Raw genomic sequence first — 23319 nt, 5'->3', positions numbered from 1 at the left:
TTAGATGATTACTGAAACAAGGTACTAATCTACACCGCTCACAATGGTATTATTAAAACCATTATACGTTATTGAATCAAACACAAAACGCGTTATTATAAAACCAAGGCAATGTAATTCTTTTAAAATTATTTCAGCTAAAGAGTGCTTAGAGAAATATGTAATACTAAACCAAAGTGAACGAACAAGTACACTAAGTTTACTGTTTTTGTCGAGCAGTGTCAAAGATGGCGGTCAAGCTGCTGCACATCATTTTCATGTTCGCTGTTTATAAAGTATCTAACACACTTTCGATAAATGATATGCTACGATTTGGGTCTAGTTACACTGGAAGTGCTACGGAGAGGACGGTCAACGTGCACAATATGTTTTCTAATGCCACTCTTCTCGATGCATATGCTCAACTAATCGTACCATCATCGTTTTCAAATTTGATGGTATTGGGAGCAAACTTAGGGAAGAATATTTACGTATGTAAAATAATTTATATTTTATTTTTATCCGTTTATTTATTCTGGTTAGGGAATAACGCTCGCTCATCTAATCTAGAAAATAGTTGTTGATCAACATCTTTTTTTTTTGTTACAAAATAAAATTTCGCTTTTGTATGTTTTTGCGGGATGGTGTTGGTTTTAAAAATCGATATTGTAGAAGTTTAAATTAGTTTCCCAAGGTACGAAAGAAATTATTTACATATTCAAGCAGAACTACTTTGCACATTACTAATACACGATCAAACTGTAGCGAGGATCAAATTGGACAATTAGCTATTGTTCTTTCTGTCCGTCGAAAAAAAATTATAAAAAATATAAAAATATAAATATTATAAAATATTTTCAAAGCATTCTTACAGCAAATTTTGTACCTATTAAATTTAATCAGGTCAAAGTTGGGGATGGGAGGGGTGGAGTAGAGGTGGGTGTTCATGGCCTATAATACATTACCTAATTACACTAGACCGGTAACCGACATCCTCGTCCCCAAGGTTTGCTCCTATGACAAAGTTACTTGAATAAAGAAGTTTTTTCAAAAAGGCAAAAAGAGAAAGTCCCTGGGCACGAGGTTGATAAGCTGAATGGCACTGAAACTTCCAGTAACTGATTTGTTAACATTAAATGGAACTTTTTTCGAAGCTACTGTCATTTTTGAATTTCTTGATGTATTACACGTTTTTATGAAAAAACAATGTGTAAATGCGAGTGTAAAGAATCTTCTTAACGCAAATAGACGCCATACCTCAAAATGCGACTGAAAATACAACTGCTTATGCGAAGTGTTATTAGAAAATGAACAGTGGCAAAAAACAGTGACAAGTAGATAGATATGGAAATATGCATTTATTTGACGGTAATTATGCAAAGTTACGGTAATTAAGCAAAGATGACATAAAAGGAACATTTATTTCACTTATGCAAAATTTATAAACTTAAAATTACAATACCTAAACTAATGGTTTCTTTGGCAAAATCTGTAATATAAACAGGTTTTACCAGAGAGATTGGTTAGCCTTTATATGCAGATTTCGCAACAACATAGCACTGATAATAGAAATACAACCTTGTTCCATTTTACAACTTAAAAGCTGTTTTCACTCATCTTTCACCGAAACTTTTGTGTGCATAAACTTTCACAAGAAACTTTGTTTTGTTGCAAATGTCGCAGAGAAAACTATTAAAAGCGATTTCATAAATTATTACCTGTTTCAGTAGTATTCTTCCCACCTTGGAAGAAAGAATACGGAAGGAGAAACAACTTTATTTCTGTATGCTTTTAATGTATTGAATTTTCTATTGTTTTTAATTTCAAAAGAATCAGTGCGTGAGGTGCTCGACCGAGTCTTTTTCGCAAAAAAATGATCAAATTCCATATTCTCCTTTAATAGGGGTTAATTTTTTCTATTGAAATCTGACTGTAACACGCTGCAGGCACGTGATATTTGTATGGAAAGTGTGCCTAATATAAGTCGGTAAACATTGCTGTTAAAAACTTCAACAATACGTTTGGAAATAAGCGTTTAACCATGATACTAACCTATTTTTGCAGGCTTGAGTATACCACTTTGATCATGAAAAACAATATAGATAGATATGCGCCGGACGAGTGCCGACAAAATGTGTGCTGGATTAATGTTTATTCTAACTAAAGAAATAACTTCTTATAACAGAACGTCGTTTTAAAACGAGATATAAACTTTTTCTTTTTGTTTACAAAAGTGTCGAGCATGTGCTTCTTCGCTAATTATGTTAACATAAGAACAAAAGAAATTTTACCGATTTCAATATGGCTTCTTGTTTTGATAATATTATCAAATTCATCATCAAATTATCTAATTGTTTTTATAACCAATCATAGTTGCGAATTGTTATTTACGAATAATTTAGTCACACAACCGCCAAAATTTCAAATTAAGTTTCTATACAGACACCTGCTAGAACCTCACGCAGTGTTTCAATAGAATTAAAAGAGTTGTTTCTCCTTCCGTATTCTTTCCTCCAAGTTCCCACTTAGCATCTTTTTCATCGCGATCCACACTTTCGAGGAAAAGGAGGTGGGGAATTTACAAAATTTGTCCCTTTTTCGGGGACAAGAAATTGTAGATAGGAGACAGAAACAACAACAAAAATAATTTACGACATAATTTTTTTTGCGAGAAGAGTCAAATATTGCGAAATTCGAGAAACTTTTTGCCTCGAGTAATACGTACAGGAAAGATAGATCTGCAATGGGATTAGAAAGAGAACACCACTTGCTTCACTTATTGCGAACAGCGGACGATTATATCTGATTGCGAAATAACAAACGATACTTATCTTTCTTGGTTATAAGATCCCCACAAAATTATTTCAAACAAATATGCTACCAAAAAAATAGGCAATCTATGCTTGTTTAATGAAATCCAAATAAGATAGTAATAACTGCTAAACTTATTAAAAGTCTATAAAAACGCGCTTCATAACCAAATACCAGAACGAATAGGCAATATGTTTTTAGACGTCTTGTGAAATCCCGCTTCAAAAAAGAAATGAAATCCAGAAAAGCTGCAATACAATTCGCATTTCTTTGATTACGATAGGCCTCTAGGCTAGTTTTTATATACTGTACTATGGCAATATAGTCTATCCATGCTACTAATGAAAACACGTTCGTTTTAGCATCAAATATTTTCCACAGTTGATTACAACAAAGAAATGAAAATTGCTAGCAAGTAACAGGTTATAATTTTTACTTTAGATCAACTACAACGGTCACCTGACATTTGGATCCAGTTTTAATAATTTCTCACCAGAGCAACTAAATACTACGGGTCGCAATATCATAGCTGTCTATTATTCTGATAATGACTTGAGACGATCAAATGGCCTCCTTCATTATCGCTTCACTACTGATAGTACAGACTTGTCAACTGCTAATATCTTGATCAGGAGGGAGGGATTTTCGTCATTCAGTGCACAATATTGCATTGTTGCAACATGGGAGAACGTGAAGTATTACATACGAGATGCACCTGATCGTGCAAATCCAAATTTTCAACAGGAAAACACTTATCAAGTGGTTGTTTGCACCGATGGTACTCAAGGTCATACGATTTTTCACTACAATAAGCTGCAGTGGTCTCGCAGTCAAGACACATCGACAAAGCAAGCGCGAGTAAGTTGTTACCGTTTTTCTATTACTGACTATCTCGTAATAATTGGGACCTCCTTTTAATCTAAACTATTAATCATCTTATGATCATGTTAGTATTAAAATTATTTCACTAAGAATACCCTTTTAATTAAAAGACGGAAATATTACGTATATTTTTTGTATCCTGAGTCATATGGAAACAAGGATAGCAACCATCGCAATAAGAATAATTATATGAGTGTAATTACACAGGTGGACTTGACATATCTAGTCTCTTATAATAATACGGAGAGTGTGTCTGTTTGTGTGTCTGTAACAGGCAAAGTGGATGTCATCATTTTCCTTTGATGTTACCGAAAAATGCATGTCTAATATGTTAAATTTTCTGACGTTACGACGCGACGAAAATAACACTACTTTAACGTCAATATCCTATATTAAATTAATGAAGCCATTACAGTGCACTTTTAAATTTAAGACTAAATAACTTGGAAACGGGTGGAAATAACTGACGTCATCTCCTGCGTAGGTAACTAGGGACCACCTTTGACCAATTTGGGTAAGTTTCCCAAACCTGGGTCCCTGAATCCGTTTCGGGAATGGACGGGTTGATGACGTCATCAAAAAACCTTCAAACCCTAATATCTCTCCAACCGTTTGTCAAAAATACACGATCCTATACATTTTCTTGATCAGCGTTTCAAGATCTATACGATGAAGGCAACAGGCATACACATTTCTGAAAAAAAAAGTTTTGTGTTCTGACATGTCTCTGCTGACGTCATCAAAATTTAAATGACGGTTATTTTTCTCTGTTATCCTGCCTAAGTGGATTTTTCCACGGGCCTTATCGACTAGTCTATATAATAATACGCTAAGTGTGTCTGTCTGTGTGTCTGTGACAGGCAAAGTGGATGTCTTTATTTTCCTTTGATGTTGCCGAAAAATGCAACTCTAATATGTCAAATTTTCTGACGTTACGGCGCGACGAAAATAACACTACTTTAACGTCAATATCCTATATTAAATTAATGAAGCCATCACAGTGCACCTAAAACTTTGAGGCCAAATAACTAGGAAACGAGGTGGCGACGTCAATGATTTTTCACCGCGTGGGTAACTAGGGACCACCTAGGACCAATTTGGGTTATTTTCCCAAACCTGGGTCCCCGAATCCGTTTCGGAATGGACGGGTTGATGACGTCATCGAAAAACCTTCAAATCCTAATATCTCTGCAACCGTTTGTCCAAAATACGCGATCCTATACATTTTCTTGATAATCGTTTCAAGACCTATACAATGAAGGCAGCAGGTATACAAATTTCTCAAAAAAAAATTTTGTTTTTACGGGTCATTCCTGTTGCAGCAAAATTTTTAAACCCTCCTATCTCAATAACCGCTCATCAAAAGCACATGATCATATACATTTTCCTGATCAGCGCCTTAAGCTCTCCACAATAGAGGCAATGTGAAAACAAAATTCTAAATTTTTTTTGTGGATGGGTTGCTGACGTCATCTAAATTTTTATTCTGCCTCAGTGGATTTCTCCACGGGGCTTATCGACTAGTCTTAGAATATTGTTATTAATTAACACAGCGTGACGTGAAACATTTTCGAGTGCAATTTATTTGCATTACTTTCAATATGTTCATTTGCATAAAAAAAATGATATAAATATATTAATAAAAAAAAATAAATAAATAAAACAGAAGATGCAAAAATTATCAAAAGAGACTCTTACGTCCAAATGCTACAGATTTTTAAGGAACCAGTTACACGTAACCGAAGTGAGCTCAAGAAGTGAATACACGTTTTAGGCGAAGTGGAACTTCATGCCGGTGTGCAACGCTATTTTTTTTATTTTGGGTAATACGTATAGTAGGAAAACGTACTGTCCTTCTGCATGTGGAAGTGAAGTTCGCTTTGGCTAATAATTTATTTTGGTATAACTTGTGATGTAAAACCTTTTTGTATGAATTTTACTTTAGGTACATGCAAACGACTTCTTAGCTTATCACATAAAAATCTACTCCACTTGAACACTAAAACAGTGTTGTTTTGCTTTTAAGGTCCAGTTCCAAATATATCGCAAAAATTTGCTTTTCGTGCTTTTCCGAAGGTTTTTACTTAGTGCTTAACAAATTAAAACAAAATTCTCAGCATTGAGGCATAAATTGTTTTCGACATATCAAGATCAAAACTTTGTAAACAACTCAAATAAAGTCGTAAGTGCCCGCGGTGAAATTCACGTGATCGCTGCTACCATCTTTGGCTTACATGTGCGACGGAAATATTGCATTAACTAGACACGTTACAAACTTATGTAATTTACAACAACCCCGCATGCGGGATCATCAGAAAGGCAGGATTATTGTTTAACCCGTTCCAGAAAGCGGGTTTACTAACGAGGCTTGTGTAGCAGAGATGCGGGAATAATAAAGAAAATATTGAGGAAATGATTATTGTTTTATATTTTTCCTTCCTTTGTTTTTTCCTATGAAATAAATATAATATAATAAAATTACTGTTTCATGTATGCTTAAAAAAAACTTTCTCTTCTCTGTAACAACAGGCTGGGTGGTACTTGCCGACATCAACTAGCGACCAATACCGATACTTTCCTCTTCCAAACACAGGCACCGCTGAGATTGTTCGGCTGACTGACGCAAGCAATATTAGACAGCCGCAAGTGAATGGTAGATGGATGTTATCATTACCTAGAGGTATATATTTTCCTAAATATTTCTGTTAATTTTTAAATCCCTCCTTCTACAAAAATGATGGATACGACCGAGTGGTTCAAAACAGCATCACATCATAAAAATAAACATTTTTAACCCCATTCGTTTGCATTTGAAAAAACTTAATGTTATCATGCTTGAATAATTTTTAAGAAATAATATAAGTGAAAATGGAACCGGACTCCAATCATTAAAAAACTCAAAAACCTGTCTGCAAACAAGCAGCGACATTTTTCCGACAACAGAGAAAATTAAATCATTTTTTTCATTGGTCAAAAGGTGGATCGTGAGATACGAAGGAATAGGGTACAAACAACATTGTACTGGTTTCTTGAATCTTCACTCTCCTTTTAGTTGGTGTATGTGCAACAAAAGCGGACGGTGTATATGCATCAAATTGTACATCCTATTACATATGCTGCGGTAGAAATGTGGAAAGAATAGGATTCTGTCCGAGCGGTACCGTGTATCATCCCTTTACTGGATATTGTGTTGAAAGCAGATTGTACCCATGTGGAGCTGGAGGTGAGTACTTCACTTGTGACAAATACATACACATTACAATGTCACTCAGGCACTCAAAACTTTAAGTAGCTTAAAACAGGCAGGAGATTCTGCAGGGAAAATTCCTTTCCGTGGCCTTATTTCTGACAGTATATGTTTGCAAATTGCTTTCATTCATCAATTTGTTAGGATAAATTTTGAGGACGTAAGTTCCACCAAAAGATAATAAAAATAAATCCTAATCAAGAATTCTCCGCCAAAATAACCTTTATTTCCATCTTTAATTTTGTGTCGGGTTGGCCGAGCATTGGTTGGAATTTTCTGCTTTGCATAAACTATACATCCTCGGCACGGGAGCTTAAATAGTGGCGCAAGAAAAAAATCAGCAATTTTTAACAAAGTACCAGCATTTTCTAGCATATCGTACTGTATTTCCTTAACGATTGAACTACTGATTAGCCATCACTTTTAATTTTTAGCTGTCAACTTCTGCGACGGAAGAACAGACGGTCGCTACGCAAACACTGGCACAGTAGCACTTAATGATTTTTATGAGTGTAAAAGTCAACTCACGCGGGAACTAACGTGCCCACCTGGCATCACATTCAACACTGGTAATCCGCGATGTAGCCGATAGACAGAAAAATTAAAAGGCTCTGGAATATATATTGTCGAATATTCTTGTAATGACACTTGAACTTAAATTCGCACACTTTTTATGATAATTTCTCTAATTTTTTTTAAATAGCGAACTATTTTTATTTTAGCCCTTCTCTTGCGAGTTTGTCAAATAAGAATTCAAAAGTGCCATGTACGTACTGTTGTATAGCAACGACACACCTCGCTCGCAACAAACAAAATTTTGAGGGGCGAAAAAAAATCTTGTCCGGTGCATTATGTAAAAAAAGGGACGGTCAAAAACGGACAAGCACCTTCTGGACGTAAAAAATGTTTTGTCCGTTTTTTTTGTCTTTTCATGTTGATTACACATTTGTTACAAAATATTCAGTTTTTTTTTAAACAATAAAATTTCTAAACTATTCTAAAATATCTGTATTTTGTTCCCCACGACTTTTTTCTTCCAACTTTAACCGCTTGGCTGCAAGTTTTTCCATATGACGATCCAACCCTTCTAAAGAAAACAACTGAAAAGTTTTAAATGTGAAAAACAAATACGGAAGAAAAAATAAATTTCGCGAATTTTTACATGATGGCAAGGTAAGCTTTTGTGGTTTGTTTTTTATATTCAGATAACTGGATATACTTCATAAGAATTATATTAATTTTATTCTTTATTCACAAGGCCACAAGGCACTACAAAATGCTTTACGTGTTCACTTTAATTCAGTGTTTTTTTTTACCTGTATTTAAAAAGAAATTACCGTTAGTGCGACCTACTCAGCAATCAATGCCGCCATATTGATGGCATCGTTCGTACCTCAACCAACTCCCTTTTTATAGCGCAGTATACTTATTGATTTAAATAAAAACTAATTTGACTTCTATTTCCATAGGTAATTTGCAACTTTCTGTCATTAATTTTCTGAATGCATTACATCTCTTTTGTTTTAGTAAATCTGGAGGAAATTTAGAAACTCTTAAGGAACTTTAAGGAAATATTAATCCATTTTTATGTAAATTTTTATCATTTGTTTATTATTACCGGGGCGATATTTTCAGGGGGGGGATTTTTCTCGAGGGGATATTTCCTGGATTCCTTAAACAAAAATCTCATGTACAAAAAGTTGGGTTGATGTTAGCAAACAGTTCTTTCCTGTTAAAATCTTTGAGTCCCTCTTTTTGTAAGAGACAATAAACTCTTTTATTTCAGTCAAGATGGTACAGGCAGCCATATTACGTATTAGCCCAGTGAATCTATCTCAGGTTGCAATTTTAGCAACTGATTGGTGAAATACTTAAACGAAATCTGGACTGGTTCAACCAAAACCCACTTGTGATGACTTTTGGCAATTTACATTGTTTTTTCCGGTGTTTTATTTTATTACGATACAATGTCGTTCTCACACACCTACCCTGACTGTGGTCAAACAACACTTAGAATTGCCACTTAACGTTTTTTAACAACTGTGTTGCTTAAGGACAATGAACAAGTACGATCGTTAACCAACAGATACTAATTCAGCAACTTAATATTATGAAGACTTCTTAGGCCTTTGTTTTTATACATATTTATTCGCCGTAAAACGAAAACAAGGCGATTGATAAGCATATATTTAATTAAGCAAAAAGGATAGTATAGAATGAAAGAATAGTACAAATATTTTGCATCGTGGTAGTAACAAATTCTACATGCTGCCACAAGAACTTAAATATTTCCTGCTATAATTAGTTGTTTTTAACGCTATTCTTGCTGATTGAAAAATTAGTACAATAAATTTCTATGATCATGTCTAAAATCAAACTACCTACCACAAACAGCTCTTTTATTTAAAGGTTTATACTCCACTTTTCTATAACCAGGTAAGATAGAAGAAAGTTGAGACGCTGAATTATTTGAAGATACAGTCGAATGAGATTGCAAATCGTCCATCATCGCGCCTATCATCGTCGATCTACAAAAAAACCAAAACACAGACCAAAAAAATTATTTCAAATTCAAATTGATTCCTTTTTTAAAGAAAGCTGGAAATGAAATTACATGGTTTAACAGACTTACTGTACAGCTTTCTGTATCCATACTTGCTGTAGGTGAGTCATGTTATTTTCATTGCAATCTAAAATTGGAACTTAAGATCTATTTCACACAATAGATATTTTTTTATGTTTTACTTGACTACTGACTTACCTTGTTCATAAATCCATTTGACGTTATCATCATACGTGCAGTCGAACAAAACAAGCGGAACATCTGAAATAATACACATTTGCCACAGGTTCTCTTTGCTTTGTTTCTACCAACAATAAAAGTGTTAGAAAAATTATAGTTTAATTTCTTACCTGATGCCATGCCATATTGTGGACGCTTCGGACATTTTTCAACATCGAGCAAATAATCTAGAATCTAAAACAAACAGGAATAAAATCTCTAAAATTCACGATATGACAATTAAACCCATCAGCGATGAATTGCATTCATCCAATTTGATTTCTATCCTGAAAATTATCATAATCATAATCATTCGTCTGTTTTCCATTCTAGCCCCCAGGAACTATCAAGTCTTTACACTTTCTTACCCAATTCTCCTCCTCTATTTCTTTCAAGTGTCCCAAACCAAGTCAAACAGTTTGAAAATTGAAATTAACGTCCATGTTCCATTTAATATAAATTTTGTTTGTACTAAAAATTACCTCGGGTTTTTCGTGGCCCAATCCAATCAGAATGAGCACAGCTGCCATACAACGCACTTGATGCCACAAGAAAGCAAGACCAGTTATCTCCATCATACATAGAGAACTGAAATAAAAATGTCACAAATTTTACCATAGCAATGTCATGAAAATAACTAATCTATGGATTGTAAAATTCAACGTTTAAAATACCTCTGCCCAATCCTCGTTACGTCAAAGGAGACGATATTTCGTATAAAATGATTAATGTTATTTCCAACATCAACCTACAAAGTGTAAAATCGTTCTCTTGACCAGTAAAAATCACGAAAAATAAACTTTTTAGGGCACTCCACAAACCGATTATTTAACCTGTATCAAGGAAAAGGAATATATTATATCCACTTTTAAGAACTGATCATTCAACGAGATAATCACTCAAGAGATCATTACAATACACGGGAAATCCGGAACTGTAGGCCGATAGCTGATGTACCTTGCAAAAATTTCTGAAGTCCTTTTCTCCAACAAGTTTTTGGGCTGCTTTCTGCATCAACTGAAATAAAATATCATATTTCATGGTTTGATCGCCCCAAAAGAGATTATTCAATAACCACCACTCGCGATACTTTTAAAGTTAAAAGATCAAAATTTTCATTAATCGAAGTGATCCTTGAAAGAAATTAAACTTTTAGGCTTGTTACCAAAGTATAAAAACATACAACAATACCTCCACATCAAGATTTAACGCTGGAAAGTAGTATCTATATTTTCTAGTTTTACAGCTGAATCTAAAAACAAACAAACACAAGACAGATTATTTTCATCATGAGATGTTGGGAACTAACACAAGATTCGCTTACCGAGCATCAAATTCGTTGTCAACAGCTGCGTGTGCCAATATGCGAATTTCAGGTGGAAGTAGTCTATTTAGCATTTTCACATATGGTAATTCTTCTTTTGAATCTGAAAATAATAGTTCAAGAAATAGTTAAGCTTATGTTTTACCCAAGACATACGCCACCTCATAATAAAAATCATCAAAAATATGATCCAACATTCCACTAACAAAAATTACAGTAGCAGGGGGTAAAACCTAGACATCACAAAGACCAAAAAATGAATCATACCATTGGTGACTTTTACACTCGGTGTAACACCAACACCCGATGACAAATTTGACCTTACATCAAGAGCAATAACCTAAATTAAAAAAAAAAAAGACAACACGAAACATGGAAAAACAAATATGTTATATAGTAAGAAAGTTTGCTGTAAATGACTGTCAACAAACCTGTCCAAATGCACTGACACCTTTATCCGTTCGACCACACCTTGAATATCTTGCAGATGCTCTATCTTTGATTAATTTTGATTTTAAAAAAGCAGCAAAGAGTTCCTCCTAAAATATTTTTTTTTTAAAAAAAAGATTAAATGAATATCACAACATGATTGTAATTTTATGTATCCACACTGTCTTCAACCAAAACATTTTTTCTATTTGAGGTTCTACTACTCTCAGGTGAATCTCTTTGCCTTGGTATTATACCATCTGCAAACATTCAGATATCTAACATTTAAGTAAAATTACTAGTCATCAATGCATAGAAAGAAACTGTACAGAAAAGAAAAGTTTACTATTTAAATAATAATTGACAACACAAGAATATATATATTTTGACCACTTACAAGGAATATAAAAATAGCCGTAAGAGGCAAGTTTTAATCATTATTTATAATATTTATTTTTACATATCATAATTCAATGATTAAGCACCCACACTTGAACATTCACCCTTGTTCGAATATTCCCGCTAGTTCGAATATTCAAGCACGTTCGAATATTCATCCACGTTTAAATATTCACCCTTGTTCGAATATCCATGTTCAATTCGTTGTTTGCAGTATCAAGACACTTTACAATTGTGAAATTGTAATAAGAAAAGATGCTACCTCGATTGTGTTGCTGGTATTTTCCTGGGCTGCAAATCCTTGATAATCCCAACCAAGGTACAGAAATTTGAAAGCGATATGGCGTTTGCTGTATCTAGAAGACAACAAAAAGCTTAAAAAGTCCTAATATCTTAATCTCTAACCACTGTTTAAGAAATATACATACTTGCTAAAATCTATAGGTCTTTGCTTGTGTTCTTTTCTTTTTGTTTTAGATTCAGATTTCTGATTTTGTTGACAATTTGCCAGTCTTTTTTTCAGTTCCTGATTGGATTTTAACAGTTCTTCGCATTTTGATATGAGATCCTTTAAAATATATATATATATATATATATACTATGTTTGGTAAATTATGCCATTCAGGAATAACGGTGGATATCTCTTACTATTTAAGGATACTACAATGGTTCAGATACATATTCAGTATATTCATTCTTTCTCAAAGCTTTTGTTTTTTTTTACAAAACCATTGATCAAATAAACAAACACATTAAATTGTCTATAAGATAATATAATTTACATTTCTACCATTTAAAATCTGACTAGTTTTGATGATTAATTCTTTAATGCTTTTAAAGTAGGCATGTAAATAACATATCATGTTGGCAATTTTTTGTAAAAGTGAATAAATTAGAATTAGAAATGCTGCCAACAAATGTTTATTTCTAATCTATTTATTTATCTAGAATATAAATATATACATTAAATAGCTTAAACCTTTTTGTTGTTAAATAAGCATTAAATAAACATATCAAGTCCAAAGTTAAATAGTTAGTCGCATCTGTATTGAAACACTTTTTATTTTGTCTTTGGTGGAGAATTTGGTTGACAGAATTAAAGAGTGAAAAAGTTCAAGGTTTAACATTGTAGAAAAGTGTTTAAAGGAGAAGTAAGCTCTATTTTTTATTTCAAAAAACAGCAGCTGCAACAAAAAAAACTTGAAATACCTATTTATTTTCATATAAAAGTTTCACTAACTTAGTAAAAAGTTGTGTTTACTATGGGTAAAATCTCTTGGTTATTCTGACCCCTTTGCAATTTTGAAAGGATTAGGTCGAGTTGAGATTATGACATTTTTACTTCAGTTCAGGCGGTGGTAGTAGTACTAGTTGTTAATTTACTTTAACATTCAAGTTTAACTGCTTTAAAACATGCTAATTGCGGCACCATCAACTACATTAACAGAACTGGTAATAATAAATCAGAAGAAAATTTTGACGATGTTATAGTTTTTTCAAAATTCCCAGCGCAGAGAAAAGAAACGAGCTTCGAAAAAGATGGTCACATACCATTAGAACAACTGGTGCCTTGCCTAAGGTTTCTGGATTTTATATATGTTCCATGCACTTTGAGACAGGCTGTTTTGAAAGAGATCTTCAGGCAATTACCTGATTTACGTAAATCATTTGATTTTGTATGTATCAACAAAACACATTTTGTATTTTTGTATTTGTTTATCACAATAAAAAGATACAAGCTCGGTATAAACTTCATGTTCGTAACCAACAATTACATACCAAGCATGCCAACAAAAATTATATTTCACACAATGATAATTCTTTCCTTTAACATTAATGATTTCCTGATAACTTCGTTTCGTTGATTCATTATTTTTTAAACTTGCTTTGACTTTTAAATTTAAAGATTATGCACCTCACAAAAAGTAAATGTTTTCTTCATTGCATGCATGTTTTGACAGACCGGGGTAATGACAACAATTCGGAAATATCTATTGGCTTTAGAGTATTTGTTGCCAACTGCCCATAAAGCACACAATGGTATGTCTTTCTGAACATCTTTTTCTAATCGATTATGTACCCATCAAATCTGTAATACATGTTTTCCTGAAATAGGAGAGTTAAAATTTACCCCCTGTTCATGTACACTCATTGAGAGCACATCTCACTATTGTATCATTAGAAGGCATCTTCGGTATTCTATTTTTTTTAATCCCTTCATCATCCGGGCCTTCTTCATTGAATTTCATAGATGCAGTTGCATAAAATATTTCGGATGGAGAGCAAGGTTTTTTTTCACAAAAGATTGTGAGAAACTTTTTATTATGTTGTGTGTATAGAAAAAGTTTTTCCTTTTTTATTGGACTTTTTATTTTTAACACGATTCAATTGACAATTTCAATTAATTGAAGACAGGATGTTAAAGATATAAAATGCATATCACTTCGGTCATGATTATAAATATGAAAGACTTTATATTTGGCGAAATTATTTGTAATTTCGAAGTAGTCGTCAGGAATTTCATTATTCTCTCTACACCACAAACTTTCAGAGAATAAACTCATCCATCTACAGTGACCACCTCATTTACACCAATTATTGTTTCCAATTCAATTGCCTTCTCTTTGCATAACTTCGTCTTCATGGTTTGAACTTAAAAACTTATCTTGCTCTTCCAACAACATTTCGGGCTCAAAACTAAATGGCTTTAGAGCCGAAATGTCTGGAACAATGTTTTTTTTTTGTAGGTGGACAAGAAACTATGATGCATTTTTTTGTTTCTTATTCAAAAGTCTGTTGCATTATAAGCACCAACATAGGGACTCATTCAAATTAGAACCCAGTCTTTTTTATTTTACGGCGCTTTTTTTAAAAAGGAAGTTTTTACTGAGACATGAACAGGGAATATAGGTATTTAGAGGTAAATTCTTGTGTTTATGTGTTATTTTTCTAATTTTATAAGTTTAAATACAAATCTGTAGTTGAAAAACATTTTTCACATTTTTGAAATTCTTCCCCTTTAAATAGGACCTTTCTTTTGCATTACTTTCTAAGCAACAACAAGTAAACGCTTATGAAGATCCTGAAACAGCTGGTCTTCTCATCGATTTTGCAGAGTATTTTTCTCCACATATTAGTACCATAAAGTCCATTCCGGTCTTTGGAATAAGATCACTGTCTTCAAAACTAGGCTACATGTATACCTTCGCAGTTATTATACATGGCCAGTTCTAGAAACTCTGCTGTCATTTTTATTGACAGGATGCTAAGCAGTACATATGATAAGTGTAGTGAGCAGTCAATTATATAAAAACTGCTTACAAGAAAGGCATACATAAAGGATATGCTAAAATTCTTTGTGATATATCGTTGGCCAGTAGATTGGATTGATGGAGCAATAAAAAGAATGTAAAATACTGAAACTGTTTTTTTGAAAGTGTCAAGTAGGTAAGAATTAGTTTGCTCTTTCCTTGTTGTTCGGCCTGTGACCATAATGGCGCCACAAGCTATGGGCATATAAAAACGCAAAAAAAATCAACTTTTGGATAACTAAAAACAACTAACTAAAAAAAAATAACTAAAAGTTTCTACGAATCAAACAATATTTAAGCTAACTTAAGTTTATTAAAGTCACATCTTATGTTTATATCCTTTTAACAAAAACAAGAGCAGTAAAAACAAAAAAAAAACTAACTTGTTGTGACAATTCTTGAAGTCCATCAGGGGTGCTTTCACTCACATTCATTTTTCTTTTTTCCTAAAAAAATATTCTGATTTTTAACCTACCTAAATATTTGGCTACTATATATTTAGCAAAGTTTTAAAATATTGCTGCACATTTTAGCTATTAAACACGAAAAGTTTACACATGGTTGTAAATAATTTTTAAGTAATAATATTATTTTAAAATTTACTATATAAGTCATTTGTGTTTGATTAACTTATTAACTTATTGCACCAGACAAGAAAGCAAAATACTACTGCTAATAGTTAACTTGTGCATTACTTACATGAATATTCACTGTAACCTTAGGTGATATTTATAGTACAGTTGCTTTACACCCTAGACCATGTGATTATCACCTGTTACTTTGGCTATAGGGAGACAACAACTTTAAATATCAAAACATAAGCTTAGTTGAGTGACTTTAACACATTATTAGTGACCTCTGCTTAGGCCGTGCTAATTTTCAACAGTTTCTATCTTGTTTCAGTTTCACCATACAAATACAACAGCTTATTTTTAATACTGTTATACTAAAAATTTCATGGCTGTATAAATAAAGTAAAACAGAGACACTCTTCAGTGACCTATGGTTAGGACAATCACTTCACTAATTTGCAGTCAACAATACTTCTTAATTACTTTTTAGCTTCATTTTTTGTTCCCTAAACTGTGTCTTCTCTCATCTTGCAGCTTACTCAGGGCTCATTCTTATGACACAAGAAATTGTGCGGGCAATCAGTTGGTTGAAGATCATGACGAATGCCAAGGCAGCAAAACAGCAAAAGCAAATTTTGTCAGCACAATGACTTATGGCGTAGTCAATGCAGGCTTGAACAAGAATGGCATGCAGTTACTCACAATTGATCATAAGGAAATTAACATTGCACATCTCCAACAGGACAAGAAAAAAATTATAAATATAAAAATATTCTAACAAACAACAAACAAACAAATAACAAATATTCTGATAAAGAGACAACCCTCGAAGTAAGGATTTCTGAGACTTAAAAATATATTTATATTTTAAGTAAATTTTATCAAATATAGCCTTTTCTAGAACTTCTACGAAAAAAACTTTAACAAGGTTTATAATTTATACTGAAAAAAAAGATCTAGAGGCTTAAAATACAACGTCAGCCCTTAAAATTAGAATTTTTTTATGTCTGCAATAAAACTGCCGACGTGAGATACATTTCAACTGATTTGCGTCGGCATTTTTTTTGTAGTAAAATTTTTCAGCTAGCAAAAACTTTTGTCATTTACCTTGTATTGGGGCTAGACCTCACGTAAATTCGAAATATTGATTTCCTAAGACGATGACAAATGGAAACGGACTACAAGTCCCATGACCTACTTTCCCGATGCTGTACTTCGTTAAGTTAATAGCTCACTGCCAACATTTATCAATATTTTCAACAGGAATTAATAATTAAGTCCTGGGCACTAGGTTGTGAAATACATGTCAATTAAACCTAAAAATGATACCTGCTATATTGCTCTATTACTAGAAGCAAATCATTTCAGTGTGCTCAATGTGATTGCAAAGATATAAATAGATTAGAATTACATTCAACACAAAAGAAAAATGATCTCCAGCATTGTGTTTCAGAGAGAGCTCATAACATTAGCAAGCAATAGAAAGTTAAAACAATTTCACATTTTTTTGAATAGCAGAAAAAAAGATGTTGTGCAATAATTGAAATGTATTTTTATATTTTCACCACCAGGTGGCTGAAGAAAGCACCTTGGTGGCCCACAAATATAATTGTTCGTACACAAGAAGAGTATGACGTGAATATTCATCTTTATGCCCTTCAAAAATAAATATTAAAAAAAAATTGTTTTATTCATACACAATGAGAGTGCACAACTCAAAATTTTCATTTTATATTTCTTTTAATCATATATTTCTTGCAAGAATTAAACCTCATTTCTATACAGCTTAAATAACATATAACGTTGTGGTAAACAAAAAAAAAATGTGAATCACACTTGCAGATATTCACATCGCACTTGTAAATTTTTCACACACCATAGCACTCGTAATTTTTTTAACGGGTGCTTTTTGTAGCTCTGGCATAGTTTTATTCAAGAAATGGCCTGAAATATCGTAAAACAGTTTTTCAAAACTAAAAATAAAAGTTTTTCTTAAAACTAACAATTTCCTTTAAATCAGAAAATACTGCGATGAAAAAAAATTTAAAAACGAAGAACGGCGATAGAAATGCTTTTATAGATCGCATTTTAAAAGTTTAAGAACGAAAAACATCAATAAAATGCTTTTTTAGATGGCATTTTAAAGTTTAAGAATGAAATGCGGTGATAGAAATGCTTTTTGAGATTGCATTTTAAAAATTTAAGAACGAAATGCGGTGATAGAAAAACTTTTTGAGATCGCATTTTAAAAGTTTAAGAACGAAGAACGGCGATAGAAATGCTTTTTTAGATCGCTTTATAAAAATTCAAAAACGAAATACGGCGACGCTTTTTAAGATCGCTTTTTAAAAATTTAAGAACGAAAGGCGGTGATAAAAAAGCTTTCTTTTATTCTTTTATGTTAAAAGAATGTAAAAGAAACACCTTGAAACGAGTTTAAAACAATCTAAAATAAATATACTGAAACGATCATGATGATACGATTTTGAAACAAATTATATATGCTATGTAACACAATTTTATTTTCTAATGAAATGATTTACAAAATAGTGAAACGATTTCCATACGATCTGAAACGATTTCAAAAAATTATACATTAATTTAAAATCGTTTCAAATTCGTATCACATGCTATGCAAATTAAAAAATGAAATGATTTGAAATAATTTTTTTGAAACGATCTCGGAGACAATCCATAATATTGCCTTGGGAATATTTTTAAAATTGAAGGACATTGTTTCTTATTTGTGCTTAGTAGGAATATGGATATTCTGCCCATACTCACTTACATGTATGAGCAACTCAATGGATTTAAGAAATTTCTCACATTCCTGGAATTGCCCTCAAATTCAGTTGCTTCTTTCACATCTTAAGGCTGCGAGTTTATATTTGTGTGTTTCTAAACAATGGTTTCACAAGGAAATATTGGAACAACATGTTTTTTATAATATATACAAGTGAAAACCCTCCATAGTTATGACTATTATAGCTATATGTTTGAAAATACAGTTGTGTAATACTGCAAGGCTTTCGCGAAAATCGTTGATACCATTTAGGAAATTTAATAAAAACAAGGCAGTATACGCTTGTTGTAACAATCTCCTGTGTTATGAACTTTAAATTAAATATTGTCAACTAAACTATAGTCCTTAAAAAGATTTTGCATTTAGATTTTCTTTTGAGACTGTTAAAAAAACATTAAAAGAACACTAAATTTTTTCACAAAAATATATTTCCTGGTTTTTTTATTATTAAAAGTGGGAGGAGAATAACTTCCTGCATAACTTTTAAAATAGCACAAGAATAATTCTGGCTGTATAACTTTTAAAAATTAGTTTTTGAGCATGCACCTCACCTTGAGAGCTAGGGCCACCATCAAAAATATGTTGTGTTCGCGTCCTGGAGACCTCGCAAAAATTAGTCGATTGGGCGATCGGGTGTATTTTTTCCCGGGATTTTCAGATCGGAGCAAGCAAATTTGTTCCCAGGGCCAAGACAGTATAGCGCCACTCAACATAGTTTGTAGACCATTTTTCCCTGCCCTGTAAACTGTCAGTAGCCACAGGAGTGCCCTAAAGGAATTAATTTTTACCGAAATTAATTTTCGCGAGTTTTTGTCAATTTTGCATAAATTAGTTCTGGCAAAAAAAAAATTATTTTTGAAAAATTTCTCGCGAAATTTTTCCCCGGTCTTTTTCCGACTTACCGACTTGGGTTTTTATTACCAAAAGGGAGTTGGTCGGAGGACGCGAACAGTGAGCTTAAATAGCTGGAAATGTTTTGATAAATTTGTTCTCTTGTTTTGAATTATTAAAATAACTAGGCCGTCATCAAAAATATGTTGTTTTCAGCATCTTTTTGCCTGCCATGCAGTTGTTAAAGCCGAAAGGCAGTCAGGGTAAACACTTAATTAGGCGACGGTAGGCTAATTAGGGCATATATACCACCTTTTTAGGCGACTCATTGTAGCCTAGCTAGACTATATGTAACCTAGTTAAGACATTACAATATTTAATGGCTTTTCACACATTTCTAAGAAAAAATCGCAAAAAATCTTTGTTCAGAATGGATAGTCTATGCGACCATGATTCCAAATTTGTCACTCGTGCCTCGATAGGTTCGCGCAACTAAGAATTATGTTAAAATGAAATATATAACCTAATTAGGTTAAGTGTAGCCTATTTAGGTGAAGTTTTCGTCCGCCATATTTATTTTTTCCTTGCGCTGTGAATGGCTGAAATCCATTATTTAACAACAAATGGTGCCACACGAAGGTTTGGGCCATAAGTTACTAAGGCGCGATGCAAATAAGACGATAATTGGTCAAATTTATCTGCAAAGTGGACAGATTTGATTCACATAAAAATTGTAGTGCGAAACGCAATGATTTCGACGTATTTACAACAGAAAGTTTTCATTCGCCTAGTTAGACTACGGGTAGCCTAATTAAACTATGTCACGTCACCTAACTAAACGACTCGCCTAATTAGGTCATGTCGCCTAATTAGGTGTTTACCCTGACTGAGAAAGGGCTTACCGCGGAATCTATTTGGAAACTGTTTCCATATCTGTACCTTATCCCAGACTGGCTAGCCAAAAATATATTTACCAGTTCCACAAACATATTATTTTGATGCTTAATTGTGTCCATATAAGGCAAATGTTTTCGTCTAGGAAAAAAATAATGGCGCGACAGCTGCAGCAGAATGTAAAGGCAGTTCTGGCTCGGATTTTAAACGTTCTTGCTGAAAAAACTGAATATTATGGGAGTCACAAGGAATGCTAACTATATACAACAGGATGTATGTATAGTTACCTTTACTTTTTACCTTTTTTGGTAGCTAAACATTTTTTGTTGAGGTAATTACAACACAAAATCTATAGCTAGCTAGCTTTACTCTAGCCTAGCTGATGACACAATACAGGGTATAGTCACCCAACTTTCCTTTTTCTTTTGGCTAGCTTAATGGCAATTTGCATAAAAATGTAGCTGCTATGTTGCCATCAGTGCTATTGTAGCTCTGCAGCTACAATATCAGCACTTACTGATGATACGCACCCTAGTGTAGAGTACTCCAAAGCCTTTCTAATGCACTTCAAAAGGACATGTACTTTGTACACATAGGTGTTATTAAGTATGAGTGTTACTTAATCCTACTAAATAAATGCGCTTATTTTACATGGCTTGCCTCACAAATTTAAGGGATATACCCTGTCTATTACTTCCAGGAAAGGCCTGGAAGTAATATAGATGCGGAGTCTTAGAGTATTTGTGGCGCCGTAGATTAGTGGTTATAGCTGTGCGGGAGACCAGGGTTCGATTCCTCTTGACAGCGATTCAACATGGGCGAGTGAATGTTACCATAGCCCCGGGTTAACCCAAGCCATGTGAGGGAATTTGGAGAGATAGCACACTGTGTGGGCCGTTGGATGTTGCCAGGAGTTGTCTGGTAGAGCGTGGGCCCTAATTTGGTCTGCGTAGGTCAAAATGAGCATTAAATACTCGAGGACTCTCCATCTAAGCCATGGCCCCTCCTGGAAATAATAGACAGGGTATATCCCTCGATATTTGTGAGGCTAGCCATGTAAAATATGCACATCTATCTATCTATTTAATGCTCATTTTGAGTTACGCAGACTTTTTGATAAAGCCTGACTCCCACCAGACATAAACATTTCAGAAAAAACGTGTCATGAACTGTTGTGTACATTGTAACATGTTGCGCATTCGAAGCGGTAGTTGCATTCATTTCGTTTTTATCTACTTAACTAAACGTTCTCTTGTGGTTAATTAAAAAACTGCTGGTTCTCTGTTGGTTATTTCAAAATACTGCTGGTTCCTACTTTAGGAAAAGCAGCCATGCCCCAATTTCCCTCACATGGCTTGGGTTGTGATAACATTTTCTTGCCCATATTAAATCGCTACCAAGAGAAATTGAGCCCCAGTCTCCCACACAAATTGTGAGAGTTAAAACCACTAACCTACGGCGCCACAATAATTATTTACATATTTGGCGATTGACAATGTGAAACTGTGTATTTATTATTAGATAATATATTTTCCTTATTTGTATAGCTTGGGAAGAAATGACATTTGCGATGTGAATAATGAGACATGAAATGGATCTACGAAAAGATTGGCATACAAATTTAGCAGCACATTCTATGGTCATAGAGGAAGACAATATGTTACCTTAGTTATATATTTTTTTTTCATTTGTTATATATCTTATACTCAGTAGCAGCATGAACACTGAATATGAAAAAGCTAGACACGAAACTTATAAAAACTTAAATTAATTTTTGTTCCAATGCAGTCAAGCATGTATATATGCAAACCAAAAACATATTTGCTTTATTTTATGTATATAAAATAGTTTTATTGAAAGCACTTCTTTTCTATTCCTAAGGCAGATTTTCAAATAGAATTTATTAAGTATTTAAACACATTGAAGTCAGTAAGAAGTCTGTGTTAAATATCAAGAGCTTTGTTAGCTGAACTTTGACATTATATATAGAAAAAGTTATTAACACCTTTTACACCTACACACACTACATATCTTGGTAAAGTCGTAACGATGTTAGCTCCTTGGTGTGAACAAGGCGATAAGATCAGTGACAATAACAATTTCATGACAGTTAGATATTATGTCAACAAAATTATGAAACAAACAATGATAGAAGCTCCAGTACAGTAATTGTATTATAATATACGTGGATATTTTTTACTTTTGTAAATATTCAGGCTTCTATATAAAATCACGCACCATATTTAATAATAGATTTTAGGCTTGGCACTTTTGTAACCTGATAATGTTACTTTATATCGTTTTGCACAATCTTCTTAGTCAGTGTCTACTCAAACGCACCGTAGTAACCAATCTTCATTCTAGTCCGGCTACTATTAAAAACTTTAATGTTCCACTGGTGTATGAAGAATTGAACGTAAAACGTAAAATGCGCTTGTCCCATTAATTTTGCCGAGGCTTTAATTCTTTGCAGAAAGCTGTTAAATTGTTCACAGATACTTGTGTTCGGTGAGTTCATTCCACTTAACCTGCTACTGTTGTAGGCTTGAGAGCATTTATGGCTGAATCCGTGGAACACGTCATGAAAAAAACGCGTGTCTTGAAAATACCCAGATTCTCGATTTTTGGCGTACTCGCTTAAGCCACAAGCAAAATCGTAAAAAATGGTTTCGGGCCCTTTTTCCAAATGGGTATACAATGATGCCAGTGCGTCCTTTCTTCCTTCACTTCCTGTTATAATGTGAAACCCAAGACAGTGACCATGATAAGGACAAAACCACAAAAAAAGATATGTTGTCCCTTTTTTGACACGTCCGGGTACACCTTCCGACATCTAACATCTGGGGTGTCATCATTTGCGGTGTCTTTTATTTCCCTTTTATCCATGGAAAAACTTCGCATTTTTCTTATTTGCTCTCCATTCTCAGTAAAGTAGTACGCTCGACCGTACTTCGCCGGGTTATAAGTACCTTCTAATTTCTGAGTTGGTGCAGGTGGAGTATTAAAAGAATGTATAGATTTTACACGCTCGCATACGTGTACGAAAAAGCTAAGC

At 33.4% G+C, this 23319-nt stretch overlaps 2 protein-coding genes across 3 annotated transcripts; one reads left to right on the top strand and one right to left on the bottom strand.

Moving 5' to 3' along the window:
* The first annotated feature begins 119 nt into the window (after positions 1-119).
* LOC130655933 (uncharacterized) lies at positions 120-8030 on the top strand. Its single transcript, XM_057458751.1, has 5 exons — positions 120-470; positions 3232-3648; positions 6202-6352; positions 6725-6895; positions 7354-8030. The coding sequence occupies exons 1-5, from the start codon at positions 228-230 to the stop codon at positions 7509-7511; spliced, it is 1140 nt and encodes a 379-aa protein (XP_057314734.1). The 5' UTR covers positions 120-227; the 3' UTR covers positions 7512-8030.
* Positions 7865-22916, bottom strand: LOC130655930 (tRNA pseudouridine(38/39) synthase-like). 2 transcript variants are annotated; one of them, XM_057458749.1, is made up of 16 exons: positions 22503-22916; positions 15548-15610; positions 12282-12421; positions 12116-12209; positions 11457-11564; positions 11293-11365; positions 11026-11128; positions 10893-10953; positions 10659-10718; positions 10376-10449; positions 10184-10289; positions 9833-9896; positions 9681-9743; positions 9552-9609; positions 9305-9447; positions 7865-8003 (listed from the first exon to the last, which is right to left on the bottom strand). In XM_057458749.1, the coding sequence occupies exons 1-16, from the start codon at positions 22503-22505 to the stop codon at positions 7912-7914; spliced, it is 1305 nt and encodes a 434-aa protein (XP_057314732.1). In that variant the 5' UTR covers positions 22506-22916; the 3' UTR covers positions 7865-7911. The 2 variants fall into 2 exon arrangements, with proteins under 2 accessions (XP_057314732.1, XP_057314731.1); XM_057458748.1 differs by having other exon boundaries at positions 7865-8006; positions 22503-22895.
* Positions 22917-23319: the final 403 nt, after the last annotated feature.

Source organism: Hydractinia symbiolongicarpus, chromosome 8, assembly GCF_029227915.1.
Source record: "Hydractinia symbiolongicarpus strain clone_291-10 chromosome 8, HSymV2.1, whole genome shotgun sequence".
Classification (NCBI taxonomy): domain Eukaryota; kingdom Metazoa; phylum Cnidaria; class Hydrozoa; order Anthoathecata; family Hydractiniidae; genus Hydractinia; species Hydractinia symbiolongicarpus.
This window is presented reverse-complemented; position numbering and strand designations above follow the sequence as displayed.